The sequence below is a fragment of the Hyaloscypha bicolor genome (genome assembly GCF_002865645.1).
Source record: "Hyaloscypha bicolor E unplaced genomic scaffold K444scaffold_165, whole genome shotgun sequence".
Lineage (NCBI taxonomy): Eukaryota > Fungi > Ascomycota > Leotiomycetes > Helotiales > Hyaloscyphaceae > Hyaloscypha > Hyaloscypha bicolor.
The window spans coordinates 1,556,750-1,577,575 of record NW_020194667.1 but is presented as its reverse complement, the minus strand read 5'-3'; the positions used below and the strand labels follow the sequence as shown (position 1 = coordinate 1,577,575).

Below are 20,826 nucleotides of genomic sequence, written 5' to 3'. Positions count from 1 at the left end.
CTATAAAAAGGGGGTTCATGTTTGGAAGACATATTATCGTTATGTTTTCAATGCTCTACCCGCCTTACATCTAACAGACAAAGATCAGGGAATTGGCTCGTTGAGATGTGTCTAAGATCTCTCCGCAACTACAGATCTAGATGTCGGCTAGGTCACAAAATTGGGTTTCAGATCCTCAGCAAGTCTCACTCCTCGATCCAGACCAGAGCAGGCAATGCCGTGACAGCAAGTCCATTCCTGGAATAATTAGAGTAGTTTCATTCCTTGTTCAAATAAATGACCTTGCAAAAGCCCTTTTCCAAAACATTCCATTAAAGGGAACCCAACTTCAGAGCAATCACGTGCTGCAGAAGGAACTGGGGTCGCCATACCCAAGCAGGACCTTCCTCGCTTCACCCCGCCTCCCTTCACTGTTCCCATCCTTCATTGCAGTCTACGGAGTGTAAAACCCGACAACACATCAAGCCACGAGTACGCTACTAGGCCGTCAATCCAAGAACCATTCATTGGCTTCTGAAACGGTTTGCAGTGCAATGTTGCCGATATTCCGGGGGTCCTGCAGGGTTTCGAATGTCAAACTGCAACAATCCCCATGTCCATCGGAGGTACTAACATCGAGCATGGCTTTGCAGGACTGTCATTCGTCAGTTCCGGCCGCCTGCCTGGCGCCCGAGGGAGGTGGCTGTGGCGTCTGGAACACTTCCGTCTGTAAAGAGTCCTAAGTTGGATGTCCCACCCATCACCGTAAATTTAACGAATCAGAAGCATTTCATGTTCCAACAGAGGTCGCAGTTCTAGCCTAGCCAGGGCAGACTAACGAATATCCAGTGTGTCAAAGCCTGCAAGTTGACGGCCGCCTTGTTGCCTGTTGGTCTTGTGTAACCATCGTTCGCGAGCCTTATCTGGAAGCTCCCCAGTGCTTCCGTTCGAACTAAACCCAGCAGCCTCCAAAATCGAATCTTCTAACAACCGTCTACTTCCACAAGGCCACAATATCTTCCAAAAAATGGTGGTTGAGCCTATCCGTCAAAATGGTCAGGCTCAGTGCTTGACAACAGCCCTCAAAAACATATGTCGAGATTATCCAGCCGGGGGTACTGTACTTCGGGAACTGTTGCAAAACGCTGATGATGCAGGTGCCACGGAAGTGGTACGTAATTTCGTCTTTCTGTTGACCTTATAATTGATTTGATTTCATAGCGATTTATTCTGGACGAATCAACCTATTCTGTTGGGGATCCCAAAAAGGAACTCCTCGATCCGAACCTTGAACAATACCAAGGCCCAGCTCTCCTAGCATACAACAACGCCATCTTTACCGATACTGACTTTGAAAATCTTCAAAATATCGGTGACTCCTTGAAACTCCATGATGGCTCAACGACTGGCAAATTCGGACGAGGTTTTAATTCTGTAGGTGCCTTCTGTCAAGCACCAAGAAAAACTTACTGATCATGCAGGTGTACAATTGGACAGACTCGCCCTCGATCGTGTCACGGAACCAATTACTCATCCTTGATCCACATTATGCATGGTCTCTTGGTGGCCCTGTTTATGACTTTGTAAAGAGCTTTGACGACATAGCAATCCAAAATCATATGTGTGCTTTTCGAACTGTTATGGAGCACCTCGATCAGAAGTTGGACGGGACCATTATCCGGATTCCACTCCGCACCCAGACACAGGCAGTCAAAAGTAAAATTCAAACCCGGGAAACAACAACTTCTGAAATCCTGGACGTCCTTCGAAGTTTTGCATCTGATTTCGGGAAGAACGGGTTATTGTTCATGAGAAATATTGAGAAACTCGAAATTAGATCTGCCAGTATGTCGATCGAAATTAAGCTGACAGATGCAGAAGCACTTCGACCGTAAGTGGCGGGCATTTACTAATCTTCTAGTATGTTCTTGCTAATTGCTTTTGAATCTTACAGACACAAATTGAAAATCAACAATGCAGTGAAATACGCTCTCGAAAACCCAACATACTCTTTCGATCATTCTTTCGAAATTGGAATTGAACATAGATCGGCCGGAGAAACAACAAGCACCAAATTCGTTGTTCATCACAGCATACAGTGTGATCTGATGAATGAAACATTAAGAGCTTGGGCAAAAGACCAGAACTATATCCCCTGGGTTGCAGTTGCGGCCCAACTTCCAGTAAGTCGATATTCCGGGAGCCTTAGCGACTTGTCAACTGATATATCTCTAGATACAATCCTCAGAGATGGTAAACGGGTCTTTCTTCACAGTCTTGCCCCTGCCAATTGCAACAAACCAGCCTGTCCACATCCATGGCCTTTTCAGCATTTCGCCGGATCGTGCGAGATTGTATCGGTTATCTGACAATAGCGCTCAAGACCGAGACCCAGCAAACTGGAACCAGTGGTTGTTGCAGAGTGTGGTTCCAGCAGCTTGGACGAAGCTCCTCAGCTGCATAGCGAATCTCTACCCAGAGCAGCCAACCTTTGGAGAGTGGCCTCAAAGCCTTCGCGATGCCCGAGACCCCTTGAGCAACGCTTTAGAGAATGTTGTGGCAATCATTGAAAAGGAATCGCTCGCTCTTTGGTTTACAGCTGTGGGCTACAAAAAAGCGAAAGCTGCCCTGCTCGGTACAGGTTTCGAGTCAATTCGCTTGAGAAACGCTCTTCGAGAAGCACAAGCCCCGGTCGTATATGTTCCAGATCGGCTTCAACCCATATCTCAGAATGTTTTCAAGGACCGCATTCTGTGCCCCCAGAGCCTTTGTACTTTCTTGAGAAGTGTCAGGGGTCACATCAAGTCATGGAGCGATCAGACAAAGCACGATATCTTGGAATATCTCTTATCCAAGCCTGGATTCATCGACTACGACGGTCTCGATCTATTCCCTTTCAAAGATGGGACGTATCGGTCGATTGGAGAATCCATCGCATACGTTCACCGAGACAGCTTCGAAGAGACCCTCTTCTGCCTTGAGGACTTTTGCAATCTGGATGTGGAAAAACTCTCAAAGCCAGCACGACAAGCACTGAAACATGGCTGTGAATCCTCGAAAATCCACCCCTCTATTCGTTTTCGTTCCGCCAGCTGCCTGAGCAAGTATTGCCTGAGCAATATATACAAGGGGGTGGCAAAAGATCAAGACTTCGCTGTTTTGGACAAGGAGGCTGCCGAGGTTGTCACCAAAGTTTGGACGTGGATATCCATGCGTGACATTCACATCCTCGATCAAAATATTTCTTGCCTCTGGCTACTTCCGTTAAGCAATGGCAGACATCGGAAAGTCAAGCCGAAAGGATTATTCTCGCAGGTTTATTTTGCTCCCCCCGGAGAAGTAAATGCTCTAATGAGGAGATTGGATGCCAAGATGTCCTCTAAGTGGTTCCCATTGCTCGATATAGGAGGATCAGGACTTACTATGATTACGGAAAGCGACGGTACCATGTCAACCCTGTGTGTCCAAGATGCCGGACGCCTGGTGTTTCTTCTTCAATGGCTGCAATGGACATGGGCCTTGGTTGACCACATCACCGATGAAGAAAGAGGCCTGATTTCGAAGCTTGTCGCATCGCAATCACCTCAGGGGCTCATCGAACCAGACCGCACAGCTGTCGTCGAAGCTTTAAGTCACCTTTCACTTTTCCAGAAAGTGTCGTGGAAAGAAGTGGGGGACAAAATGTTTGTGATCAATTTTCGAGTTCTCACGAGCCTATCTAACGGACTACAGGGAGCCAGTTGTGACGTGGACCAATCTGAAGTGCTGTAGCAAAACTATCGGACTTCTCGACGACAGCAATCCAGTCCCTCAGATTGATAATGTTCAGTTCGTATCAGCAACCCGATCAAACTCTTCGAGCCAACTGCTTCAATTCCTTGGACTCGATTGTCTCGGACCCGCTCAATTAATACAGGATCACATAATTCCTGTCTGGCAAAGTGGCAAAGCCCGCAATTGGACCTCCTCCCGGAAAGAGCAGATGGCAGAATTCGTGCTTGGCCATTTTTCTCTCCTGTCTCTTGACTTTCAAGCCAGGCTGCGAGAAATTCCTATGGTTCCCATTTCTCGGTTGGATGGAAAAGATACTTCCAAGTTTGCATTAGCCGCCGATCTCATTGATCCATCTGTCGCTGAGCTAAAGGGACTCTGTTTCGATGACGAAGAAATATTTCCAAAGGCAAGTTTTCTTCGGAGATTTAATGCTGCCTTGAAAGGCTGTGGCCTGAAGACTACAGTGGATGAATCCGTCGTCGAACATCGAATACGCTGCTATGCAAGCACCAACCGTTCGTTACAACTGATACAGATGCGGGCTCATGAGCTGTTGAAATCTGTCTGTTCCTGGACGACGCCATCAGGAAGCCATGCTGGATCAAACCTGCAACGCCTAAAGTGGCTTCCGGTTGTTGATCTCAGCGGCACTCTCTCACTGAAGACTTCAGTTGAGTGTCGTGGCTTTAGAGATCGATTGCTAGTCAGTTCGCAGCTCCCGGTTCTTGATATGCCGATCTCCGTGGAGTGGGAAAGACGCTTAGGCTGGCATAAGATATTACCAAGCCGTGTTTTGCGCTCGCAGCTCGAGTTTGGTGTTCAGACCAAAGATCGAAAGGTTGTTGACGCAGTCTTCAGCTACATCTCCCAGAACGGCCTTGTCGATACGTTAGCCAGTGATTTGACGAGGATTTCTTGTGTTCTTGTCAACAGCGGGATGTTCGTCACACCTTCGCAAGCCTTCCGTCCTCAGAGATCTATTGCTGGCTGCGACCGTCTCCAACCATATCTTGCAAACGTTGAAAACAAGTTCTGGCAAGACCACAAAGATCTTCTTATCAAGCTTAAAGTTGGAGATCAGCCACAGTTAACTGATCTACTAAAAGTCCAGGCGATATTAGAGACAAAACTGCCGCTTGAAGAATCCGATGTGGCTGTTGCAATCGAAATCGTCAACTTAGCCAGCAGAATTCCGAGAGATTCCTTGACTCAACTCAAAGTTCTTAGCGCAGCCGGACAGCTCTGTCCAATTCAAGATATCAACTATGACGATCTTGGACCTTTAAAGCCAAAGGAAAAGGTCAACATTACTCATCCAGACGTCCCTCGTAGAACAATCGAACGACTTAAGATTGGGGGTCTACGGGAGCAATTGCTCAAAGGGATATTGGAAATTGAAGAAGTCGATGATGAGGACGAGTTTGACCAGCGGGAGAACGTGACGACACGTATTGCAGACACTTTGGATCGATATCCAGTTGAAACGACATTCAGAGAATATCTCGCAAACGCGGATGATGCTGAAGGAGCGTCACGCATCAGCTGGCTGTTGGACAAAAGAGAACACCCTGTCGGCAAGCTTCTTACGCCCGAGATGATGAAGTTTCAAGGGCCAGCCTTTCTGGTTCACAATGATGGAGGCAAGTCATCTGTGGCTATTTGACGTATATGTTACTGATAAACATCCTTCAGTTTTCAGCGAAAGTGACTTCAAAGGCTTCAAAAATGTGGGTGAAGGTAGCAAAGCACATGATAAGGCAACTATTGGCCAATTTGGACGAGGATCTCAGACGATGTATCATTGGACAGATGTCCCGATGATCCTGTCTGGGGAATGGTTGCTCATCCTTGAGTAAGTTTCAATAATCTCAATCTTCGCAACGGGTTGCTGACTAGGACTACCAGTCCACAGCGAAAGGTTTTACCAAGAAACCAGATCAACGGAAGATGTATGGCAGGTGTCAAACTAAAACTGTCGAGGTTGCGAATTGCTTGCGGAGACCAACTTGTCCCATTTGAAGGATTATGGGGCTATACACAAAGCCTTGACAACTACCCCGGGACGATTTTCCGCTTCCCATTGCGCAACACTGTGAGCTCTTCTGGATCCGCCTTGAGAAACAGCAAGACAGTTGTGGATGAGGATGAGGTCTGCAAGCTCATGAAAACATATTTTCACGAAGCTCGCACATCTCTACTGTTCTTGAGACGAATCAAATCGATAGACTTCGGAATTCAAAGCCAGCCAGATTTTGAATGGTCTATCACTAAGCTACTGGATGTGGACGAGGATGTCGATCAATTCTCCAAGCCTGTCGTTTGTCAGATTACCTGGAAATCGATTTTTGGTACTCAACTGACTGGGAAAGACAAATGGTGGGTCGCAATTGAGGATCTGCTTCCGGAGGCCGACCGATTGCCGGACAGCTCGAGGAGGGAAATGAAAAATGTTGAGTGCGGGATTGCGGCGCTGATATCTTCAAAATTCGACACTCTTAGTTCCCCTGCTACGGGCCCAGAGGCTAGCCGGCCAAGGATGTTCAGCACACTCCCATTACCAACATCTTCGGATCTTCCGGTTCATATCCATGCCACGTTTTCGCTCTCTGGTGACCGGCAGTCCATCGCGATTGACGACTATGGGACGAAATCACAAGGAGTCGGATGGAACAGATATCTTCTTCAAGAAGCTTTACCGAACCTATACTTGTCATTCCTCGATGACATTTTACCGCAGGTCCGTCAGCGTGTGTTCAGTTTCTGGCCACAGGAAGAGCCCCCCAAAAAAAGTTGCGCAGAGCTTCTTTGTGCATCTTTCTGGCAAAAATTGCCCGGGAGTTCACAACGCCTCTTCCCGAAGGCTCAGCCTGCCGTAGGAGCTCCTCAACGCAGACCGCCGGAATCACTTGATATCAGCCGAGCAGTATTTGACTTCTTAGACAGAGGTCAATCCAGAACACTTGCTCCGCTCCTCATGGCGATGCAAGTGAACCTGGTCCGTGACATACCAATAAAAATCATGAAACATCTGAAGGTAGTGCCTGATGTGAAGTGTGTTACAGGACCCATGCTACGGGCACTATTCAAGTCAGAGAACGGCAGAACGAGCCTTCTGAAAGAGATGGCTCAGAACCCAAACATCTTCGATGTGCTTTTTGATCTACTCATCCCGGTTGACTCTGAACTTCGCGATTTGGACGGCTGTCACGTTCTTCCTCTCGCAGATGGAACATTAGCTACCTTGAGGCTCGAGAATTCAAATGCAGCTGAATCACCAAAGTATTTCGTGGTTTCCGAGGACGAATTGAAGCTCTTCGGATTCGCATCAAGACGTTTAGTGAAGTCGGGCATCGGAACGATGCTTGAGCCTGTTCTCGACAGTGGAAAGTTCAATCTTGCTAGATTGAAACTCTGTGATGTCAAGAAATTACTGGAGATGAAGCCAGTAGTCTCGACCCGAAGTGCAGAAGAGGATAGATGGCTCACGGAATTTTGGAAATATTGGAACAGCAACATTGATTCTTCTGCGCCCTCATCAAACATCGACACCCTTGAGGCCAAAATATTCCGAGTAACGACCTTGAGATTGAATGGCACCCACTTATATACAAGCCCAAAATTATTCCATACACTTCCCGCAGTGGTGGAGCCGTCGAGTGGTGAGCATAAAAAGCTGTGCGATAGGTTCCCCGATCTCTGGCGTTTCAACCCGGACCTAATGCCAAAATCTATGGCGGATGAAGAGAAGTCATTCTACTATGAAGCCTCTTTCTATCGACTCATCCGCTCATTACGATTGCTCTCAGGTGGAAGTGGAATTGGAATGTTCGTGAAAACTCATTTGGATGCAGCTAATCTGAAGGTAAGAACACCCCTTAAAAGCTTTGAGAATACCTTCCTATAGCAAAATGTCCCACGAAAGTTCGTACATTCTGAATCTCTAGCTCAAGGCTAGGAATTTGAATAGACAAAATTGCGAAGGACATTTGCCAGAACCTCTTCTACATTGACATTAACTGGAACTGCGTTTGTAAGCAAAGTAAAGGCAGCAGCTCTTAGCATTCCCCTAATATACTGACTGACTTTTATCTGGCTCGAAAAACGGATGAAATGTTTACTAACGCTAGCAATCAGATACTACGAAACTTGGCTATAGCCCACCTTTCAGCCGAAATACTAAACCGTGAACCTGGCGGCTTCGTTGGTCTCGGTACCGATTTGAAGTCGATTCCTCTCTGGCCGGTTTTCCATGCATCATCCCCGGATCAATTGGTCTCTGCAAACGACTCTTGGATTGCTGAAGATTCTCGCCTTCTCGTTCCATGGATGAAAGATTGCAGTCGATTTGTCCTTCCTTCATTTTCCAGCGATGCTCGAAACCGTGATTGTCTGTTGAAACTGGGAGTTAAAAAACTGCCCATTCAGATGCTCCTCAGGGACTATGTACTGCCAATGCCATCAACTCTAAGCGCTATTCAATGGCAGTACTTTCAACCGCTCATTTCTGCGATTGCCAGTATCGCCGCTCACTCAGATTCTTGGAATAGCCTCTTACCGATATTGACTGACAGCAAAGTTGCAGCTGATGGGAATTGCAAGTTAACAAAGACATGCGAGATGTACGACCACGAGGATCCAATATTCATATCAGCTTTCAGACACCAAAAAGAAACTCGATTCCTCCATAAGAGCGTGGAAGGATATCGATTATTTTGGCTGAGATTGGGTCTTCGTCACCGAGCGAACAATTCCCTCAGTGCTGGAGACTATATTCAATGCCTCAAGGTCCTGAAAGCCCGTCTCAACGCAGGAGATGCACAAAATGATCCACATCTTGAGCAAGATTCCCGGACGGTTCTATCTCTACTGACGTCTCCCCTTTCCAATATTCAGAGTTTTGGGGGTCACTGGGATGCCATTGCAAGGGAGAGAGTGTTTCGATCCAGGACAGACTTCAGCACCGAACCTCAGTATAGGCGAGATACCATGGCTACGTTGGCTACTGATGAGGAGTTTCTACATCTTTCTGACGTCATTTTATATGAGCATGTGGCTATTTGTTGGACTCAAACTCCATTTGTCGTTCACCAACCGACACGAGAAGTGCTTGGTAAACTTACCAGCCACGGCCAGGCTGGTCGCCCGGATATCGATATGGTTTGGCAGCACCTGCAAACCATGAAGATCTTTTCCGAAGATCTGAAGCGAGACCAAATTCATGACTTCCTCACAGATCTGGATCTCACCTACGAATACCTCCAAGATCATCTAGACAGCAGGGACTGGTATAATGTAGGAAATGAGGCCATCTGGCTGAATTTAGGCACATCGGATCGCGGAACTGTGCAATTGGAGGATATCGCGTCGTCCTGGCAAGGGATTGAGAACCTGGTTCTATCCAGTTCAATCGACTCTGGGAAAATGAAAGCAGTCAGACCTCGACTGATGCGTTTCGAGAAGTTGTTGAGAGGCATGGGCTGCCGCTCCATTACCTACCCAACCGTCACACGACCCACTCTCCACCTTGGTTGTTCAGTGTCCAAATCACTACGACAACTGAGAAAAGACAAGAAGTTGTTGGATATCACCTTTTCGACTGAAGGCAGACTTATTAAAGCCCACAAGGTGGTGCTAGGCGCAGCGTCGGAAAAATGTGCCCAGCAATTCGACAGTCGATGGAGACAGGAAGATATCATAACATACGACGAGAACACTGACCCTGACGACTACATGTCCTATCACACGCTATCAACCATGATCGACCACGCCTACGAGGAGGAAATCGATTGGAAAGAGATGGAGGTGTTAGATGACGACGATGAGGATGAGAGGGCCACGAAGCTCGACCTACTTCTTGATCTTCACAAGGGAGCCGACTGCTGGATAATCCCTGCACTGATGTCTCAAGTCGAAGATAAGATTTTGGTTGCTGGGAGGGCATTCGTGAACATGAGTAATGTTGTGGAAATTCGTGAGAGGGCGGAGATGGTGGGTGCTAAGGTGTTTGAGCGGTGGTGTGCGGAGATGATCGAGGATAATCAGGATATTGTAGACAAAGCCCAAGACGAAAACTAGAGAAGAGGTAGAGGGTATTAGAGATGAGGAGCATGTGTGGAAATGCACATGAATTTTCAAGAATGCTGCCCTCGTCGGGTCTGCTTGCATAGAAACTGCGAAACTGCCAGCCATTAGATCCAGCTTCTGGCAATTGTGATATTCAATTGCATATCACTGTGCTTTTCCTGCAAGATCATGCTGCGACGGACGCCTGTTCAGCGGGGAAGACAAGGGTTTGGTATTTTGGAGGCTGGATTTCAAGGCATTGCCGTTGTTCTCCTAACTTGTATAATACAGCCCGACAGCAAGGCTCTCGGCCAAGCTAAGCACTCCCCATATATGCCACGTTATGGGAAAAACAGCCGTCCCCTTCCACATGCCTTCGTCATGTCCCTGTAGGACCAGAGCCTCTCCATTTCTTCATTTCCTATATGCCCTCGCCTCCCTCCTCCACCACCCCTTAAAGTCCATAGTCGAAGTATTAATCCCCAAATCCTTCAACGCCTGACTCGAAAGGTGGCAATCATACGGCCGCTGAACAGTAGCCTTCGGGTCGTTGCCTTCAGCATTAGCCACCATGCCATCCAGTGGTAATCCCATAATCTCCGCAAACAGCTGGCAGATCTCGTATTTCGTGAACTTGTCTTCGGACGAGAATTGCAGGATGGTAGGAAGGGATTTTGGATCCTGTGTGTCGAGGAATTTCGTTGCAAGCTCTATACAATCTCAATAAGCAAAAGGTATGGGAGAGTGGAAAGAAAGAGGGCATGCCTTGACAGACTCTTGCAACATCCTCTGTATTCGTAGGATACCGCAACGCCCAGTGATCCATCTTAACGCTCGCGTCCTTCTCCTGCACCTTCCAAACCGCATCCATCAAGACATTGACCGCACTCTCCGCAGGGCTCTCCGCCTCCCCATAAAGCACCGGCACCCTCAATACCACGCCCCATCCCTTTCCCTTCTCCCCCGCCTTCGCATACTCTTCTAACACAGCCTTCTCCCCCGCACGCTTCGTTTCCCCATATAGATTCGGCGGCTTCGGCGCGCTGGTGACGTGATATGGTGCGTCGCCTTCAGTGCCAGGAAACACGTAGTCGGTTGAGATGTAGATGAGGCAGATGGAGGAGAAGGCGCAGAGCTTGGCGAGAGCGCGGGTTGCTGCGTCGTTCAGGGCGCGTGTGCCGTCGGGGTCATTGTCGCATTTGTCGGGGAACCTGTTGGCAGCGCCTGAAGTGGTCTGTCAGCTCGAGTCCTGTCTTGCCCTTCCATTTGGTGTAGGGGCTATGAGTATGGGGTGAAGGTGAAGAGCTCACAATGGACGACGACACTTGGTCTATACCCTCGTGCCAGTCAGCGCTGCCTGCGTGCAGAGGAGGCGGTATTGGGACTCACTTGACGTCTTCCAACACCTTTGCTATCTCGTCCGGCACGGTGAGGTCCACCTTCAGGATCGAAGGTGGGGAGGCGCGCGTGTAGCCTGTGCCTGTTACCCTCCAGCCGCCACGCTCGAAGGCTTTCGTGACCTGGCGGCCGAGGAGACCTGTTGCGCCGGTGATGAGAGCTGCCATGGTGTTGATGTGTTGACGTTGGGAATGTGGACTCGAGAGCCGCATCCTTAGATCATCAGGATTACATCGCGTTAGAGCAGACGCGTCTTTTAGCATAACTGCAGAGCCATGCAAGGTTACGGTGATAGATGATATCGAGAATTGCATGAGCCCATAGTATTCAGTGCCGTAATGCTCTACATAGCTGCCACTCTCCTCCAGCTGCTTCATCGCAGCCTTGAATCATTGCACTCCGAAAGTGATGTTGTCTAAGCATAATCTCATGCTCACGCTGTGTCCTGTCGCCTTCTCAAGCCCCTTCATCTTCTATTCTTCTTCACGCTAGTCCTCGAGGGACCACCCGCAATGAAAAAAGGTTTCTCTTTCGAGAGAAGGTTGGTTTCCAAAGATTCCTCACCCAGCCTAGGCCGAGCAAGAGCGGTCATGGTTATAGTTTTCCTGGTGAACAATCAGTGGCCGCTCAAGGGAACTCGAGGTCGAAGGCAACTCACAACTAGCAAAAACGCACTGGGAAGCAGTTAGTTTTGGATCGGGAGATCGAAGGTTGGAGGAACTTACATCTCGGACGAATCCTCTGGAATCGAGTTAGTATGATTGTCGCGGGTGTCGAATGAGGGTGCTACTGACCACTGATATGCGTAAAACCTTGGGAAATGTTAGCAACATGCGAGTGCGAGGTTGGGGGGTCCGGCTTACCCATGCACTAAGATGGAGAGAAAAGATGGAAGTTCGAAGGGACCGCGAAGTATTTGTACTCGAGAAATTTTGCTAAGCGAAATTGGGTGTTTGCTCTGTTTGCTCGGCCCGTTTGACATGTGTTGAAAGGTGCCAAGCTTATGGTGCCTAAGGCAGCTAGGGGGCTGGGGCTCGAGTGGATTTTGGACTTATATTAGGGGGCTTCCCAGCCATCGATAATCAAGCAAGGCTTCCAACCACCTCATTTCAACAACATGGATGCAAACTTCAACTCACCGGACTCAACTCGCCAGCACGAGCAAGCTGAGGATGCACTTTCTCCACTTCAACAAATTCACTAGATCTATTACCCCCCCCCCAAGTTTTCTCTTGCATAATTCTTTTGAAAATTGTTCTTAAAGTTCTGTCTCTTTCTCGAGAGCCCCTGTGCGGAATCAGAGGGGATGATCTAGAACCAATTTCTGAAAGAGTTCTAGTAAAGTTGTTTTCGCGTCAAGATTATCCAAGTGGCTTCAGAGCACATTTTGATTATATTTCCGTCTCAGTTCATCTCAATATGGATGTTCCCCCCTCGTACGTGACCGAACCCGTCATGTGTAGATGAAGATATCTCCAAGCACTTGATTGCGAGCAATTATATCAAGCGGAGATCCCTTCATGTTGGGGGAAAGAATGGGACGATTACCCAAGTGAAGCTGAGCATCCTGCCAGCCGGAGCCGGTGCAGTCATGTGAACGTTCATTCAGCTGCGCAAGGAATCCCTTCCTTTACCTGCACCCCCTCGCGGTAGACATAAAAAGCGACACTAATCTTCATTATCCTCTGTCAAAGCTGGATAATGATCCCGACTTCAAGAAGAGAAGACTTTAGTATCCCAGAGCTTCCGAGATTTTCGAGATTTTCGAGATATTATTGGATGTGCGAGAGATCGAGGCAACATTAGGAGACGACGTAGTTGAAATGTCCCATCGAAGTTGGCATATTTAGTGCCTCATGTTATGTCCACCGCGAGGCCATCTGCTCGGAAGGTCCTTCCTCCACTCGATCTTAAGGTTCCTCTGGTGGCTTCTGTCCAGATGCAACGTATCTACATCTCGTCGTGAGCAGTTATCAAGCGTTCGCCGAGTAATCGGTACTTACATCGGCAAGTAAGCATGAATTTTCCTGTCATTCATATCGTTCCGGACCTTCTTCCAACCCTTCACGCGAGTAAAGAGGCCCAAGCTGAAACCTTCAAGCCCAGGGGCCAGATTCTCGTATGTCCATAACCCTATCTACGTTAAATTCTCTTCATCTGCGAATGATCAAATTGCGGGCATTTTTCACACCTAGCTGTTTGAACTTTGGATCTTTTGGCCAGGGGTTTGTCGGCCATTTGTCCCAGTCTCCACGACATTGATGAAACTGGCTTCCTCTGGCTGCTTCTTGTACTCGCTCGCTGCAGTAATTGACCGACCCACTTCGCTAGTTCCTTCAATGGTGAAGTCGGACCACTGTTGTAGCGCTGAGGTGGGCAGCAGAGATCCATCGTCCGAAAGCATGGGTAGGCACTTGTCTGCCAACTCTATGTAGCCGCCTGGGTTGAGATTCCTGTCACATATGAGCATCTAGAAGAAAACCAAGATACAACAAAGAGAAGAGATTGAAGATACGAAGTTGGAGAGCAGGACATTAAGGATGGGTATTTTACTCAAAGCTGTTCTTGAACATGGCAGGAAAGTCCAGAATTGAAGCCGACAACATCCTCATATAAATAAAGTCGAACTTATTGCTGAAAGCCCATTCCTGCTCCAAATCATCAACTACAAAAGTAGCATTCGGGGGTATGAACGCTGGCTGAATGGGACTGAGATCGATCCCTGGAACCTCGGCATCGGGATGCTCATCCGCGAAATCAATTGCCCATATTCCCGTCCCACAGCCAGCATCAAGCACCCGATAGACCTGTTTCTCACCCTTGTCGACATTGCAAATAAACAGTTTCCCGTCGAATGTTAGAGTGAAGAAGTGATGCTGGAGATCTAAACGGTCCTACTCTTGCTCATCGTTTGGAAGCAGGTATTTTCCATCTTGGTGGGCGTGATAGGTTCTCCCGTTCTCTTCGTGGAATTTCATGACGGAGGAGCTGATTGAAGTTGTTGAGCTCTGAAGGTTGCCGAGCGCAGAGTCATTGTCGTCGTATTCATCGGCTTCGATCCCTAATTCAGGGTCTGGAGACGGGGTCTTGGTGTTCGCTGCTAATACCCCAGCCATGCTTCTTTGCGACGCAGGCAGGATTGAAAGTTGTGAGAAATTATTCAGTAAGCTGGTAAAACGAATGGGAAAAGAGATAAGCTTCAACCTCAAATAATGACGAGAAATGGGACTCTGCACGGATAAATCCGACTTTTCTGCACACTGTAGCATGGGTGCCGATTTAATAGGGGCTTGCACGCAGTCGCGTTGCACGGGATCCAGGCCCTGGTGGGAAGCCGAAGTCAGAACCTTAGAAGCCACATTCCAATTTTGGAAGTCCTGAAAAGGCGGTCCAAGCTGCCTGTCGATTTTTCACATTCCTGTCACGTTGAAATCAAGTTAGTGTATTGGAGAATATGATGAACCTTTCTAAAACGCTCAAACAGCAGTCTTCTGGGTCAGCTACCCCGCCCCCGCACTAATAGTCGGACTTGACGTCGCGCTAAAGGGGCCCTTCCCTTTGCAACCACCTCGACCCTCCTCATACCTCTCTCCAACTGCCTTACCTTTTCGCAACCGCCCGCATCATACCTACTATGACCTGACCAAAGGCAAGAGTCCCATAGCCATCAACAACCAATGAAAGACTACTAAAGTAAAAATTTATGACTGGAAACCGAACAAAATCCTAGTACAAAGCCAATCTCCCCATTCCATCCTATCCTGCGCCGTGCTCAATGCGAAGCTGCGCGACATCTCCGAAGTACTCGAGACTGTGGCCCATTCCCTGCTGTTCATGTCCTGCGCTGTAGGGGCCTGAGACATCTAGGTCCGTGATCTGTGAGAAATCCCAAACGAAATCTTGTTCTCCGGCTTGGGTGGGTCCCATGGCTAGCCTGCCTCCCTCGGCGCGACGATCCTCCTTTTCCAGCTCATCCAAGTTCTCCAATCCACGACGAACCATCTCGACACCCCTCCGCTCCAACAAGCGCTTCTGCTTTCTCAGCCGAGCAAGTTTTGCTTGTAATGTAACCATCTCGTCCCACGCAGCCTCCTCTTCAGACTCCAGGCGTGACTTCTCCCGAGAAATCCGAGATACTGTGAAAGTAAGGACCACACCCATCACTATTGGAACGTTTGCTTACAGGCTATAGCAGAGAACCCGTCAGCATCGCAAGTAACCCCTGCGCGGACACATTCGCCGCAGCGCTCTGATTTGTCGGACAGCTTGCAAGCAAGACTCTTCTCACGACAACGAGAACATGCCGGCATCTCAACACCGTTGAGACAAATGTATTCGTAGAGAGAGTGGCGATCTTGAGTTTTCTTGGACTGTCCCCCTTTGGATTTAACAACACGGTTAGACATGGTGGAAAGCTCTTGAGGAAAACAAAGGGCATTTAAATGACGAAGGCACAATTGTTCGGCCTTGAAATTGACAAGCTCATTATATTGTTATACGAGATCAACCGGAATATGTTACGTTCAATAGCACTCTGAGTTAAAGAGATCATTCATCGTCGGCGGTGCTGTTCTGATCTTAGCCAATCAGGATGGGATCATTTTGGATCACGAATGAGCGAAATGAGTCTGGCGTAAGGCTCGCGCAAAGAACGCTGTGATCCGTAATACCATACCACTCAGGTAATAAATGATCCTGCAAGGAGCTGCACGTCAGTAAATTACCCTGGAGCACCGAGGATCATTCAAAAACGTAGGTGATCAAGCTGCACGAGGCTAGGAGGCCGTGTATAAAAAAGACCGCGACTCCCACATGTTGAGACATGTATTGATAATTCTTTAGAGCAAACATCACAGCCTTTTAAATCCTCCTCATTTAAGTCATCTCCCGCACTTGTCCATCATGACCACATACACCATCAAAGTTCATAACAAGAGTGATGCCTCCCAGCACTTCTTGCTCTTCAACGAGAAACCGACGTCCTCAAACAACATTAGCCAGCTCTGGACCAATGTTTGGGTTAAGTCTGGCGTTACAGATCATCCTAACGGCACGGCCACATTCAAGATCACCTCTAAATTTTATGGCGTATGTGGGACGACCGATACCGCTTTTGCGAGCGGTGTCAGTGTCTCAACGAGTGACTGGGCCGACGTGAATATCACGACGAGCAGCTCCAATGGAACCAAGCTCCAAATGAATGTCGAAGATGATGGGCCAGTCTTTGATAGTTCAGCCGTTTCGACCACTTCTACGACTGGTAGTTTTGCCATCAATACAAATTCTTTCGATTCGACCCAGCATGGTATGTTCCGCGGGTCTAAATCAAGCCCACCAACTCAAGTGATTCCAAGGGTACCATTGACTAACCGTCCCCTTTCTGATCAGAGAACGTCTACTGCGGCTTGGGTAGGCAAAGCGCTCACGACTCAGAGGACATTATTCCGGTTGCGGTCTGGACTGCAAAACCCAGCCAAGACTACGAAATAGCGCCTGTCCAGAAGTTTTTCATTGCGACGGGCACCTATAGCGAAGGTGATGTTGTCAACGTCGCCGACTTGGGGCAGACAGTAGTCATCGACTTCACCAGCACTACCTATACGAACGCTTCTACCGACTTCACGACCGAGTACAAATACACCAGCCCCAAGTATTCCTAAGATGAGTGAAGAAGAATCGTGCTTGTATGTGGTGGCCGCTGAATTTGCATTGGTGGGAGGTCTGGAGCCAAAGTCCACCAAGAAGAAGCTGTCACAAAATTGTCCCCTTCCATTAAACTGTCGCTTAGCTAGTTTAACTATTGTTTCATCTTATCATATTCTCAAGTTCTTATCAATCCGTAGACAAAATGCCCTGAGAAACGTGTTGTTCTTGTACCCTCTCCGCCTCCTTCTATCTTCCATGAGTTGCTTTCTGTCTGCCATGGCCTGAGGGCTTCAAGTTGGAGCTTCAGACGCGCTCAATCTCATCCAAGAGCGAACACGTAATGCCCAAGAGCCAAGACGCAACATCCAAGCCTCGACCTAAGGTCACGATCCACTAAATCATTCACTAATGTTACGCGGACTGTTTTCGATCTCAGCTAGCTGAACCTACAATGCGAGCTATCTCTGCTTTCAAATCATTCCACTCGGAAATGACGTTCATGGCTTTTCAAGCAACTAAAGGTACAAAACATCTTCAATTCGAGGAACTCCCCGCGTTGAGCCTTTCAATGGTTTACCGCGAGAAAATTCTGTACAGGGGTGACTTGATTTGTTCCTCAGGCTGCAACGTCTCGGCTTCTAGAACATTTTGGGACAAAGCCAAAGCCAAGCACGCTCCAGCAAGATCTTTCCGAGATGCCTCCACCAAATAAGGACCCAGAAGCACGGCTCCGAAGCGTATAACAAAGTCACTAGCTACTAAAGGATCTAACTTGACTGACGCTCTACAGAATTGCAATTGCGTTCTTTGAACCACGATCCCAATATGCAGTCGAACATCAACACCGCCGATCAAGATATGCCAAACCCGCAGGGTCGAACTTCCGGCCGGCTGTCCGACACGTACGTCATTAGAAAGACTACGGATGCGGGTAATACTGAGGAACACTGTTACTTCTGCTTCGAGGATTGGCAGATTGGGGATGGCATGGTTCGACTACGGTGTTGCGAGCACTGACTCCACGAAGACTGCCTATCCAAGTCCGTTCTCGATGGCTGTTGTCCCACTTGCAGAATCTGGCTTGCTTCTTTAGACAATGCGCAAGTCCTTACAGGCGCGGCTTCAGCGGGAGATGTTCTAAAGGTCAAGGAGCTTCTGGAAAAGCACACGCCTTGTACAGCGCAGGACTACTACGGCAGGACTCCTTGCATTTGGCGGTGATGGATGGATACGAAGAGGTGGTCAAAGAGCTGCTCGACTATGGAGTCGACACATCTACTACTGATTTCAAGGGACAGACGGCACTACACCTTACTACACAACGCTATTCTCTCGGCATTCTCAGACTTCTCCTGGAAAGAGGAGCGGATATGGCTGCTCGAGATGGCGAAGGCATGACGCCGCTTTACTTTGCATACCAGAAAGGCGTTACAAGGATGATAGACTGCCTGCTCGAGAAGGGAGCTAACAGTTACGGTGGGGACTTGTCTGCGAGAAGCGTCTAAGTTACTGTTTCTAGATAGAGAAGTCTGCATTTTGACTGCGGTCAAAGTATGGTAAATGCTTCTAATATCTGACGTTCCAAAAAGCTATAATCCGCATCTTGATTTGGGCATTCCAAAATTACCCCTTGAGATAATAAACTATTTTTGGAAGTTGGTAGGATAGGGTCGCTTTTTTTTATTTCGCTGGGAGGTCCCCCACAAGAGACACGAGTTCACCGTCCACCGTCGCGAGGCATTACCTTCCTTTCTCTTCAATAACCTCCAGAATGCAGGAAGACGGTTTCGATACTTGGACCGCTGAAAACCTAGATCGCAAAGATCTCCTTGCGATGTGGAAGAGCATCACGCATACTCTCATCTCCACTGGATACGTTATAGAGCTATACCAGGAACTGGACCACGCCAGCCGGACTAGTCGTAAAGATCCAAGCTCTGGCGGTCAATGGGCAGTTAAATCGTACTGCGATCCTGCTCTACTTATCAAATGAATTACTACAAGCAGCTACTAATAGTACAGAGAATAACAGATCGGCGTGCGGCTACGATAACGAAGAATCTATTAATGGAGATATGGTAATATTAAGCCCGGGCGAGAGCGATATCGAAGACGTCGATCTCTGCGACATATCACCCAACTTCATCGCTGAGGCCGCAGATCTATCACACCACCACAGTCCGCTGCTAAGCTTCGAGGATATACTCGCCCCAAGAGGAATCACTACTTCCGGACGACGGGCTAGACGACGTCGCTCCTTCAATTGGCAAGAGCTCAACGACTAAGCGCCCTTAACCATGTTCGATTTTCTCTCCACGCTGTAGAGGACTCCCAGGTTTGAATATTAATAGGCTTGCCACTAGCAAGGCATCGCGATGCTGAGACTTCATTCACTAATATCCATAACTATTATCTTATATCCCCTTTGTGAAACTGCTAGTTATCTATCTATTTGCAGGTAGTCTGCCTACCTTTCGTTATTCTTCCCTCCTCCTTGTTCTGCCGAGGCAATATTTTCTCTCCTACATGTTTAGAAGGGCGCTTCTCGATATCTTCCGGTAGTATATTCTTTGGGAGAGGATAGGCAGTTTGCTATATAAGTATTAGCACTGGCTATGTATTTCAAGCAAGTAATCCCTTTACTTACTATCTCTGCTATAGATAGTGGCCATGATAAATGGTCCCTAGATCTATACGTGGTGTATCGACCATTCTTGCAAATAATCAGAGCTATGTCAATACCATCGAATTCCCCTAATTCATAGGCTTTCTTAATCAAAGTATCCTTTCTCCTGTTTAATCCCTCGTTCTTCTTTTTCTTCTTTTCTTCTTTTCCCCTCGTCATTTCGTTTGCCGTTTATAGTATCCATTGATACTAAAAGGCTGTAGTAGAGGTCAAGGTGATTTGCCCAGGCCAGTTTTGATACACTTCGAGCCTTAAGCTTGAGGCATTTGAGAATCGTCTGTTGTTCTGGGCCGTGTTTTGTCAAAGACCGTCTGCTCTAATGGTTGTCTTTGAGGACTTTCGTATTAGTGGCCAACAAGGGCATAGGAGCCGATTTTGAGCCCATGGTTTGATTGCACAATGAGGGGCCAGAATCGGTCCCCTTGAACCCAAGTGGTGGGGAGCCAGATTTGGTCCCCTAAGCCCCTTCATAATGCTACTTGTCCTCACAATATGTGATTCTAATCGGACCACATTCTGTCCTCAGATGCTCCGTTTTTTGTTCTTTCTACTGCACTAGACAGGGGGTTCTCGTTTTAAAGAATCATTAAACCCCTACTAGCGCTTAATCAGTATTTACCAGGGTGTTAGTGTAGTCACTTCAGATTTACGTGCTCTTTAGCATACTTTCTATAGAGATCTAGTTTATTAATCCATGCCCTCTTACATAATTGCAGCCTACATGTGACTTTATAAGCCTTCCCTTGTGATTCCTTGAAGAATACTACTAGCAGAAAGCTCCTGGGTTATTATGACGGCTAGGAGGAAGCTCCTATATCCAGGCTCCTGGGAACGACAATCTGCCAGTACCTTTCTCCTGTGAACCTCGGGTTAGGAGAAATTTCTTAGGAGATCACAGGTCCTATAATAAGATTCCTGGGAGATTGCGGCTCTTGGGAGAACATAGCTCCTACGAGAAATTTCTTAGGAGCTGTGCTCTCCCAAGCGATTTTTCGCAGGACCCGTGATCTCCTAAGAAATTTCTCCTAAGAAATTGCTCCTAGGAAAAGCGCTAGCACGTGATTCCGGCGTTGGGGAATAGAACGATGTTCTCACCCATTTTGGTCAGAAGCATTCAATCTAATTTCTGATGGAGTAAAATTCCTGACGCTGGCGCACCCGTTTCGCTAGCGCTTGAACGCCCCAGCGTCAGGGAGCCGATGCCCTCCCCAACACCGGCGTTCCTCAAGCGCCGTCGCAATGGATGCGCCGGCGCCAGGGAGCTGAATAATGCCGGCGTT

At 48.0% G+C, this 20,826-nt stretch overlaps 8 protein-coding genes across 8 annotated transcripts; 4 read left to right on the top strand and 4 right to left on the bottom strand.

The window, feature by feature from the left end:
* Positions 1-1,006: 1,006 nt before the first annotated feature.
* Positions 1,007-9,828, top strand: K444DRAFT_542685 (uncharacterized protein; the record flags this gene model as incomplete). The annotated part of the gene is made up of 9 exons (XM_024875897.1): positions 1,007-1,150; positions 1,201-1,413; positions 1,461-1,870; positions 1,934-2,144; positions 2,215-3,666; positions 3,716-5,397; positions 5,453-5,605; positions 5,659-7,615; positions 7,888-9,828. 9 exons carry the CDS (start codon positions 1,007-1,009, stop codon positions 9,826-9,828), a joined length of 8,163 nt encoding a protein of 2,720 aa, XP_024729901.1.
* A 201-nt stretch (positions 9,829-10,029) lies between these two features.
* On the bottom strand, positions 10,030-12,027 carry K444DRAFT_195692 (putative methionine adenosyltransferase 2 subunit beta). The gene is made up of 7 exons (XM_024870973.1): positions 12,009-12,027; positions 11,940-11,955; positions 11,873-11,888; positions 11,206-11,819; positions 11,127-11,146; positions 10,582-11,040; positions 10,030-10,526 (listed from the first exon to the last, which is right to left on the bottom strand). The coding sequence occupies exons 4-7, from the start codon at positions 11,589-11,591 to the stop codon at positions 10,231-10,233; spliced, it is 1,161 nt and encodes a 386-aa protein (XP_024729900.1). The 5' UTR covers positions 11,592-11,819; positions 11,873-11,888; positions 11,940-11,955; positions 12,009-12,027; the 3' UTR covers positions 10,030-10,230.
* Positions 12,028-13,124: 1,097 nt separating this feature from the next.
* On the bottom strand, positions 13,125-14,330 carry K444DRAFT_647066 (S-adenosyl-L-methionine-dependent methyltransferase; the record flags this gene model as incomplete). Its single annotated transcript, XM_024885285.1, has 5 exons — positions 13,125-13,164; positions 13,218-13,347; positions 13,420-13,667; positions 13,768-14,108; positions 14,196-14,330. The coding sequence occupies 5 exons, from the start codon at positions 14,328-14,330 to the stop codon at positions 13,125-13,127; spliced, it is 894 nt and encodes a 297-aa protein (XP_024729899.1).
* A 396-nt stretch (positions 14,331-14,726) lies between these two features.
* On the bottom strand, positions 14,727-15,868 carry K444DRAFT_195614 (uncharacterized protein). Its single transcript, XM_024870972.1, has 2 exons — positions 15,398-15,868; positions 14,727-15,350 (listed from the first exon to the last, which is right to left on the bottom strand). The coding sequence occupies exons 1-2, from the start codon at positions 15,618-15,620 to the stop codon at positions 14,971-14,973; spliced, it is 603 nt and encodes a 200-aa protein (XP_024729898.1). The 5' UTR covers positions 15,621-15,868; the 3' UTR covers positions 14,727-14,970.
* Positions 15,869-16,116: 248 nt separating this feature from the next.
* On the top strand, positions 16,117-16,874 carry K444DRAFT_542670 (uncharacterized protein; the record flags this gene model as incomplete). The annotated part of the gene is made up of 2 exons (XM_024875894.1): positions 16,117-16,519; positions 16,603-16,874. 2 exons carry the CDS (start codon positions 16,117-16,119, stop codon positions 16,872-16,874), a joined length of 675 nt encoding a protein of 224 aa, XP_024729897.1.
* A 776-nt stretch (positions 16,875-17,650) lies between these two features.
* Positions 17,651-18,533, top strand: K444DRAFT_619674 (ankyrin repeat protein). Its single transcript, XM_024881554.1, has one exon. It carries the CDS (start codon positions 18,081-18,083, stop codon positions 18,363-18,365), a length of 285 nt encoding a protein of 94 aa, XP_024729896.1. The 5' UTR covers positions 17,651-18,080; the 3' UTR covers positions 18,366-18,533.
* Positions 18,534-18,631: 98 nt separating this feature from the next.
* On the top strand, positions 18,632-19,145 carry K444DRAFT_635907 (uncharacterized protein; the record flags this gene model as incomplete). Its single annotated transcript, XM_024883932.1, has 2 exons — positions 18,632-18,803; positions 18,883-19,145. The coding sequence occupies 2 exons, from the start codon at positions 18,632-18,634 to the stop codon at positions 19,143-19,145; spliced, it is 435 nt and encodes a 144-aa protein (XP_024729895.1).
* Positions 19,146-19,404: 259 nt separating this feature from the next.
* On the bottom strand, positions 19,405-19,684 carry K444DRAFT_478112 (uncharacterized protein; the record flags this gene model as incomplete). Its single annotated transcript, XM_024872956.1, has 2 exons — positions 19,405-19,452; positions 19,508-19,684. Coding segments are annotated over 2 exons (225 nt in total), but the record flags the coding sequence as incomplete, so codon positions are not given.
* Between the last annotated feature and the right edge of the window lie 1,142 nt (positions 19,685-20,826).